This window comes from Plasmodium yoelii, assembly GCF_900002385.2.
Source record: "Plasmodium yoelii strain 17X genome assembly, chromosome: 8".
Taxonomy (NCBI): domain Eukaryota; phylum Apicomplexa; class Aconoidasida; order Haemosporida; family Plasmodiidae; genus Plasmodium; species Plasmodium yoelii.
This window is the reverse complement of record NC_036180.2, coordinates 47,686-58,276: the sequence shown is the minus strand read 5'-3', so window position 1 is coordinate 58,276 and position 10,591 is coordinate 47,686. Positions and strand designations below refer to the sequence as shown.

General features: G+C 20.3%; 3 protein-coding genes across 3 annotated transcripts; all 3 read left to right on the top strand.

Annotated features, from left to right (window-relative positions):
- Positions 1-1,544: 1,544 nt before the first annotated feature.
- Positions 1,545-2,600, top strand: PY17X_0800400 (uncharacterized protein; the record flags this gene model as incomplete). Its single annotated transcript, XM_725333.2, has 3 exons — positions 1,545-1,562; positions 1,688-2,410; positions 2,514-2,600. 3 exons carry the CDS (start codon positions 1,545-1,547, stop codon positions 2,598-2,600), a joined length of 828 nt encoding a protein of 275 aa, XP_730426.2.
- Positions 2,601-4,986: 2,386 nt separating this feature from the next.
- On the top strand, positions 4,987-6,012 carry PY17X_0800300 (PIR protein; the record flags this gene model as incomplete). Its single annotated transcript, XM_022955616.1, has 3 exons — positions 4,987-5,001; positions 5,120-5,860; positions 5,947-6,012. 3 exons carry the CDS (start codon positions 4,987-4,989, stop codon positions 6,010-6,012), a joined length of 822 nt encoding a protein of 273 aa, XP_022811872.1.
- Positions 6,013-8,561: 2,549 nt separating this feature from the next.
- On the top strand, positions 8,562-9,692 carry PY17X_0800200 (uncharacterized protein; the record flags this gene model as incomplete). The annotated part of the gene is made up of 3 exons (XM_726313.1): positions 8,562-8,576; positions 8,714-9,517; positions 9,606-9,692. The coding sequence occupies 3 exons, from the start codon at positions 8,562-8,564 to the stop codon at positions 9,690-9,692; spliced, it is 906 nt and encodes a 301-aa protein (XP_731406.1).
- Positions 9,693-10,591: the final 899 nt, after the last annotated feature.

Genomic DNA, 10,591 nt, shown 5'->3' with positions numbered 1-10,591 from the left:
ATCATAAGGTATAATAATAGATTAATCATTATTATTTTCTAAGCTGTATAATTTGAGGTATAAATATATTACATTAAAAATTGTTAAAAAATAAAATATAAGTATATTAATAAATTTCATATCATATTTTGTTCTAATAGTTATAAATAATTAGATAGATAGAATAACGTTATTATTGTACCCCTATAAATATAATAAATTACTCTACTAGTAAATAATATTGAAATATTATTTTATTGTGAAACCATCATATAATTAAACATTAGTATTAATTTTATCGAAAAGACACATAATAATATATTATAAAGGTATCAATGTTATATATTTGTTAAAGATCCAATTTAGGATTTATAGTTTTATATTATAAAAAAATGGATAAATAAAGAAAAGGTTAAATATTCAGTTAATATTAAATTTCTTTTTATTATTCCATATTAACGCGTATTATATTATTATTATTTTACCATAGAATTAATAAAATATAGAATTTTTAACGAATTATTTGGTTATATATCTATTGATAACTATAACAATAAAATATATAATATAAGAATGAACAGTGCAAAATATTTAGTTAATATTCAATTTAATTTATATATTAAAATAGCAATATATCTTATCTCTCTCCTCTTAAAGGTAATATAACAACCTAATTAAACATAGTTTTCTATTATACTTTAAAATATTATTAATATATATTTATATGTTAATATTTACTGAGCATTATTTTAAAAATAACATGCATTCAAAGACTTATTTAAGCTTATAAATAACTTAATAAAAACGGGTTCAGTGCAAATTGTTGTTTTAAAGAATGGAAAAGATGGGAAAATATATTATAAAATTATCCAATAAGGTATATTGGAATAAAAATAAAGTTATTGAGCACGTTAAAATGAATTTTGAATTTATCTACATTCATTAAAAACAATATAAATTTATATAATTTGCATAGAAAATGGAACATGTAACTTAATTTGAAAATACTATAATTTTAATAAAACAGTGGTATGTAGCATTCGAAACAAGTATTAAATATTTATAATATATTAGAAAATATTTATTTATATACTTTTAAAAAATATACTAATAATAGATTTATTAATTTTTACATATTTACATGTTTATGGGTATAAATCTATTTATTAAAACATGAGAAACAAATTTGTATTTTTCTATATTGAGACATAAGGGAATGTATTTTAAACTCATTACAAAATTCCTTAAATTTTTATAATAAAATTAGAATGAATATTATTAATAATCATAAATTTAAGCATAATTTATGTTATACATATGACCAAAACAAATATCTCCAATTTAAGGCAATTTAGTTAATTTCAACAATATATATATATAAACTTACTATAGTATTACTATTGTATTATTACTTTACATTAATTTTAAATTAATACTAAAAATAAAATATGTTTAACTACAGATAATTTTTATATAGAGAATCCAATTTTATGTCCCCTATTCTGATGCAATATATGAAATTATTATGATATACTTAATTTATAGTTTAAAAATAAATCTCCAATATGTTAACTAGTAAAGTGGTACATACCATTTATTGAATAAAAATGTTTCTTATTACACATTTTTGATATTGTACTATCTATAAATTAATAATACGTTCATTTTAATAGACATTTTTATTTGATTTTTTAAATTTTTTTCATAGTGTGAACAGTTTGATTATTTGAGGGAGAATTTCCCCGATGAATTGGATGCTTCTGGAAATTATTTTTCTGCAAAGGGAATGCTCAAGCAATACTGCCCTGATAAACAATGTAATAATGATATCAATCTAGTTAACGGTGGATGCTTATGGTTATTAGATATATTTTATGGTAGTAAAACAGTTTTTTCCCATTATGCAAATAAAAATATTGATATTTTTGTATATATTATGATGTGGTTAGGCTATAAATTAAATAAAATGTTAAATACACAATTTCCCAATATAAATGGATTTTACAATAAAAATATGAAAGGTTTCCATGGGTATACAAAGAGAATAGATGATGTTGATGGTTATAGTAGTTATATTGATCTTATAAATAAATATAATTATGTATTGGATATTCCTAATAAAGATATGTCTAAATTTTATGATGCATTTAAATCATTATGTAAATTGTATACTGAATGTGATAACAGCGATTCAAATTACAATAGTTATTTAGAAAAGACTCAAGAATTTGTTAACAAATATGAACAACTTAAGGAAGATTTTGAAATTTCTGAAGGTAGTACTTATTATCAACTATTTTCTATATTATCAAAGGATTATGATAATTTAAAAAATAAATGTTATTATTTTCCACCTCTTCTAACTTATTCACTAATTTCAATTGCACTTATATTTGTTGCAATACCAATTTTTTTGGGAATTTCTTATAAGGTAAATAATAAGGAATTAAAAAATATTACATTTAAATATTATTTTCATTAAATATATGCAAACATTAACAAAAAATCATACACTTCATAACGTTTTATATTAGTATTCGTTATTTGGATTTCGGAAACGATTTAAAAAACAACAAATAAGAGAAAAACTAAAAAATATAAAGAAGAAAATGATTCATTAATATATGATTCGAAGATTAATAATGATTAATATATGTTAAGAAGCTGTCTATTGGGAAATAATTTTTGTATAATTTTTATATAGTTTTATGTTGTGGAACCCATATTCGGGTTAGGGCTAAGTATTACATTGCATTTAATTTTTTATAATTTGAACACTAATTAAATATATGACCATTCACATATGTTTAATCACGCAGTAAAGCCTAAATATGCAACCAAAAAAGGGATACTACCATTAATATGAAAAGAGTCACAAATTTTTTTCATAAATTATAATATATATAATTTAGTGTTCATATCGATTTAATATGATTAAAAAAAAATGTCTATATTGCATATATTAATTCATATTATGATATATCATAATTATTTATTATATAAGACTTGTTAACCCAGAGCTATATTGAATTATGCATGTCATAATATGTTTCTTTATTTGATGAAAATTTTATTTAGCAAAACTTATTATTTGTACCATATTTATTTTGATTCAAATCGTATTTTTATAAACGAACAGTATAATAATTTTATATATCGGAGTATAATTATAATTTGATTCATTTGAAACGGTTTCCTACATTATAATATACCTTCAGGTTAATGGGTATATTTATATTGTTAATTAAACATTTACCAATATATAATAGGTAGTCATAAAATATAGATTCATAAATTATCGATCGAGAATCGACAATACAACGTTATCTATAAAAGGCATGTTATGCATCTAACATTTTTAGTAATACATAAAAATTACATTATAGATATAGGCATACTATCCTTTTAACTTTCGATATATATAATATAATTTTATGCTAATATTTTAAATTAAAATAATAGGAATAGTTCTATATACATTAATTTATTTACTATAAAGGTATAATATTAGATTAATCGATATTCATTTTTAAATTTTATATTTTCAGGTATACATATATTACATTTAAAATACTTAAAAGACAAAATATAAGTATATTAATAAAATTTAATGTTATATTTTGTTTTAATAGTTATAAATAATATGAAAGATAGAATAGCGTTATTATTATACGCCTATATATATAATCTAACAAAATACTCTACGAATAACTTATATTAAATATTATTTTATTGTGGAAAATTCATATAATTAAATATTAATTTTATCGAAAAGACACATAACAATACATTATAAAGGTATCACTGTTATATATTTGTTAAATATCCAATTTGGGATATGTTGTTTTATATTTTAAAAACTTGGATCAATGGAGAAAAGACTAAAGCCTCAATTAGTGTTAAATGTCATTTGATTATTCCATATTAACGCATATTATATTGTCGCTGTTTTGCCATATAATTAATAAAATATATAATATTAATAAATTATTTGAATGATATACATTAACTATAACAGTAGAATATATAAGATAAAATTATGTATAATATTTAGCAAATATTTATATAAATATATATATTAAAGAGCTAATATATCTTATCTCTCTCCTCTTAAAGGGAAATATAATAACCTATTTACAAATAATTTTCCATTATACTTTAAAATTCCCATCAATAGTAATAGTTATTTATATGTTAATATTTAATATTTACTAAGTATTATTTTAAAAACAATATGAACTTAAAGACTTATTTAAGCTTGTAAATACGGGTTCAGTGCTAATTGTCGTTTTAAACCGTGGAAAATATGCGTAAAATATATTGTAAATTATCCGATAAGGGATATTTACAAATTGAAGTATATAGGAATAAACATAAAATTATTGGGATCATTAAAATGTATTATAAATTTATCTACATTCATTAAAAACAATATTAATTTATGTATTTTGGATAGAAAATCGAACAATACAACTTATTTTAGAAAAGACTGTATTATATATTATAAGAAACAAGTATATAAGTATTTAATATTTTTTAAAAAGTTATTATTTATATTCCTTTAAGGATTAAGTAATAATATATTTATTAATTTTTTATATTTGTGCAGTATTTGAGTTTTATGACGTTGTTTGTGTTCTATATTAAAGTATATGTATATATTTTTTAAATTCATTATAAAAGTATATTAATTTTTATAATAAAGTTATACCAAATGTTAGTAAGAATAGTATTTTTTGTATAAAATGCATCATATATACATATGGCAAAGTGTGTAAGCAACCCTCTATTTAAGATATTTTAGCTAAATGTCATAAAATAAGTATAATATGATTTTAGTAATACTAATGTATTATTATTTATATGAAGTTAAAATTAAGAATAATATATCTAACGAAAGATAACTGCTATGTAAAGAGCTTAAGTAAATATAACATATATTTTATACAATATATATAAATAACATCACTACGCATAATCTCCAAATTATAACAGAATTTCATTATAATGTCTAAGGGATTGGTATATATCATGTTCTTATATTATTCGTATGTTGCATTTCTATAAATTATATTAATTTTAATTTTAGTAACATTTATATTAATACATTTTTTGTTTAATTCGCAAAATATATTCGTAGTGTGATGCAATTAATGTGATCGATAGATCTTTTGATGATGATCCGAACAACTCGGGAGAATTTGTTTATGGGGATTTATTAAATACGTATTGCCCTGATAGTAACTGTAGTAGTGATGACGAAAAGATTATCTCTGGTTTTATAATGTTACTAAATACGCTTGATGATGGAACTATAGATGGTGATAAACTTGTTGAATACGCTATTTTATGGTTAATTTATAAACTAAATCAAAAAAAAGGAAACGAACCGATCATATTAGACAATTTTTATACTGATTATATAAAAACAAATAGTTGTTATATTAAGCATATATCTAATAATAGTGATAGTAGTATTAAAAAGGATGATATTATATGTAAAAAAATAAGTATGATGAATATCGATATTAAAGATATATCTAATTTTTATGATGCATTTAAATCATTATTTAACATGTATAGTGAAATTTATCCAGAAAATAATATCCAATGCAAGACATGTTTAGAAAATGCTGGAGAATTGTTTGAAAAATATGAAAAACTTAAAAATGCTTTAGATATTAATAAAGGAAGTTCTTATTATCAACTATTGTCTAGTTTATCAAATGATTATAAAATTTTTGAACATAATTATAATAATGAATGTAGGAATGTCTCAACACTTGTAGCTTGTCCACGAAGTTCAGTAACAAAAAATATACTAATTACAATTGCAATTATATTTGTTGCAGCATCAATTTTATTGGGAGTTTCTTATAAGGTAAATAATAAGGAATTTAAAAATTATTTTGATTATATATGCAAACATTAACAAAAAAATATATGTTTCTTAACATTTTATATTAGTATTCGTTATTTGGATTTCGGAAACGATCTCAAAAACAACATTTAAGAGAAAAGCTAAAAAAATAAAGAAGAAAATGGATCATTAATAAATTATTCCGAGTATGCAGATTGATGTATTTTAAGAAACTGTCTATTGGGGAGTAATTTTTGATCATAGTTTTTATATTGTTTTTAAGTTATAGGGTCAGGGTTATGTTTATGGAACCCATATTCGGGTTAGGGCTAAGTATTACATTGCATTTAATTTTTTATAACTTAAATACTAATTTAATATATGTATCATTCCGTATGTTTAATCACATATAAAGTCTAAATATGCAACCAAAAAGTGGATATAACCATTAATGTGGAAGGGGTTACATAACATATTTTATAAGTTATAATATATATAATTAAGTGTTCATATGGATTTAATATGATTAAAAAAAATGTCTATATTGCATATATTAATTCGTATTATTCAACATCATAATTGTCTATTATATAAAATTTGTTAATCTGCGGTTATATCGAATAATTCATAACGCAATGTTTCTTTATTTGATAAAAAAATTTATTTAGTAAAAGTTATTATTTGTATCATATTTATTTTAGTTTAAATTATATTACGCCAACATAACTGTAATAATAGATATTCATAAAATATAGATGCATGGAATATCGACCGAGAATCGACAATATAACATTGTCTATAAAATATTATTACGCTTCTAACATTTTTTAAGTTTTAATTATAGTTACTATTCTCTTGTATTTTACATTTGTATTAATAGAAGTTTATACGCTTTAATTTATCATAAAGGTATAACATTATATTAATTACTATTAATTTGTAAACTTTATAGTTTTGAGGTATAAATAATTATATTTTAAAATAGTTAAAAAATAAAATGTAAGTATATAATAAAATTTAATGTTATAGTTTGCTATAATACTTATAAACAACTTGGCATATAAAATTAACGTTATTGTTCTAATATATATAATATTGTATAAATGACTAAAACTGAAATATGTTAAATTTTTGAAACATATACAATTACATATTAATGTAAAGTATAATGGTATGTAATAATTAATTTAATTTGAATTAATAATATTTTTATTAGGTTATTATATATATACAAATTCACAAATATATTGTTATTGCGAAATAATATGTTATAGATACTATACTTTAAAACAATGAAACAAAAAAATTACTAATTGATTTAAAGTATTTATATTAAGCGCATTAATTATTACGTTGTACTATACAGTGATGTAGCAGTAATAATAATAGTAATAACAATAGATAAAGTATTAAATACGAAAAAATCATTAAATTCATTTGATTCGATTGCGTTGATATATATTATTAAACTTGTAATAAGATTAAAATTATATGCACAAAACATCAAATGAAATATTATAACACTTATTTAAGTAAAATTTAATGCTATAATATTAGAATTAACACTACCAAGAAAATTAATATTAATAATTTTATAGTTTCCTTAAAATATAGTTTATTATAAAATATAAAAGCAAATTATATATTTAGAAAATAATTCTAAGTCATTATTAATGATTAATTTTAATATGTACATTAATTGAAAGTTTTAAAGGTAGAAAATATAATTAAAATATGTAGAATAAATAAATCTTATATGACTACATACTTGTCTTAAAAAAACATACTTCCCTTATCTCTCCCCTCAATGTGCAATATACCAATCTAATACATATATTTTTCTATTATAATTTAAAATTTGTATCAATACTAATTTATGTGTCATATATTTAATAAGTATGATTTTAAAAACAATATGCATTAACAGTCTTATTTAAGCTTATAAATACGGTTTCAGTGCTAATTGTCGTTTTAAACCGTGAGAAAGATGTGCAAAATATATTATAAAATTATCTAATAAGGTATATTTCTAAATTGAAATATATAGGAATAAAAATAAAGCTACTTAACTCATTAAAATTATTTTTTAATATATATATATTAAATAAAACAATATTAAAATTATTTATATGCAATTAAAAAAGGGAACGATGCAACTTAATTCGAAAATAATATAATTTTAATTAAACATGGTATATAGTATTAGAAATAACTATATAAATATTTAGTATATTTTAAAAAATTACTATTTATATACTTTTAGGGATTATAGTAATAATATAATTTTTTATTTTTTAGATATATATAATATTTAAGTTTTAGAAGGGGAATCATTAAAACAGAATATATAATATATTTGTTTTTATGTTAAAACATACTTTAAATTCATTATAAAAATATATCAATTTTTATAATAAAATTATACCAGGTATTAGTAAGAATAACCTTTTTGTATAAAATGAATCGTATATATATTTAATCAATAATGTACTAAGCAATCCTCTATTTAAGGTAATTTAGCTAATTATCATAAACAGGAATAGAACCTTTTTTTAGTAATAATATTATTCTATATTAATTTAATTATTGAAAAACTTATATATTTAATTACAGACAGTTTTTATATATAGGGTTAAAGTATTAGTGTCACATATTTGGTGCATCGTATATAAAATAGCATGATTCTACTCAATTTAAAAATATAAAATGAAATATTATCACAATGGATAAGCAAGTGGTATATGCATTTTTTAATAATAATAGTTTCCTTTACATTTTTTTATATTGTATTACATATAAATATCATTAAACTTTATTTTAATAAAATTTTTAATAATTCGCATTTTTATTATTTGTTTTTAAATGTTTGTTTAGTGTGAAAAATTCGATAATGTATGGGAGGATTTTCCCAATACATTGACTGCTGATGGAAATTATCAATTTAAAGATAAAACGTTTTTAAATAGTTATTGTGATGTTGATAAATGTGATAGTGATCTCGAAAAAATTAATGCCGGATTTTTTTATTTGCTTAATCAATTTTTTGGGAGTTCTGTGTTATCGCATTATGGGAAAAATAATATAAATATTGTTGATTATATTATCCTATGGTTAAGTTATATGTTAACCCTAAAGGAAAATCCACTTAAAGATGGTATAAAATATTTTTATACCACATTTATAAATAGTAATTCAAAATATAAAATGACTGTAGAGAATGTTGAAGATTGTCGTACTTTTAAGGATATTATAGAAAAAAGACACAATTTGATGAATAAGGACATAGATAAAAATAGTATATCTACATTGCATGATGCATTTAAATTATTATGTAAAATGTATACTGATTTTGATGGAAACAAGTCAAATTGCAAAAAATGTTCGGAAAATGCTAATCAATTTGTTGAAAAATATAAAAAACTTAATGGAGATCCTAATAATACTAATGGCAGTTCATATAATAAAATGTTGTCTACTTTATCAATTGATTATAATAAATTAAAAGATAAATGTAACAATACTTTACCCTTTCCATCGATAGAAACAATACAAAGTTCTGAAATAACTTCTGCACAAACTTCTGAAGTTGCATCATCAAGTTCGTCTATATCAAAGAACTTATTTACAGTTTTATCGATATTTGGTGCAATAGCATTTTTGTTAGGAATTTCTTATAAGGTAAATAATAAGGAATTAAAAAATATTTTTCATTATATATATGCAAACATTAACAAACAACCGTACGGTTCTTAACATTTTATATTAGTATTCGTTATTTGGATTTCGGAAAAGAGTTCAAAAACAACATTTAAGAGAAAAAATAAAAAATATAAAGAAGAAACTGGACCATTAATATATGATTCGAAGAGAGTGACTATTTCAGGAAAGTAATAATGATTTATATATGTTAAGAAACTGTCTATTGGGGAGTAACTTTTGGTCACAATTTTTGCATAATTTTTATATAGTTTTTATGTAGTGGGTCAGGGTTGTGTTATGGAACCCATATTGGGGTTATAGTCAAGTATCATATTATATTTAATTTTGAATAATTTGAATACTAATTTAATATATGTACTATACCCGTATGTTTAATCACGAGATGAATTTAAAAATATGTACTCCCAAAGGAGCGTTGTCATTAATATGAAAAATGCCTCATAACATTTTTCCCATAAAGTATAATATATACAATTGAGTGTTCATGCCGATTTAATATTATTAAAACAAAATGTCTATATTGTATATATTAACATAGATGTTGAATATATATGAAGTCGTATTATGCAATATCATAATTTTCATTATATAAGCCTTGATAACCTAGAACTATATTCAATTGTGGATATGATAATATGTTTCTTTATTTTATGAAAATTTTATTTAGTAAAACTTATAACTTGTATCATATTTATTTTTATTTATATCATGTTATACAACTGAACTGTAATAATAGATATTCATAAAATATAGATGCATGGGATATCGATCGAGAATCGACAATACAACATTATCTATAAAATATTATTATGCTTCTAAGATTTTTTTAATTTTTAATTGTAGTTACTATTATCTTCTTGTATTAATAGAAGTTGCTTCATACGCTTTAATTTATTTATTATAAGGTATAATAATAGATTAATCACTATTAATTTGTAAACTTTATAGTTTTGAGGTATAAATAATTATATTTTAAAATAGTTAAAAAATAAAATATAAATATATTAATAAAGTTTAATATTATAGATATGA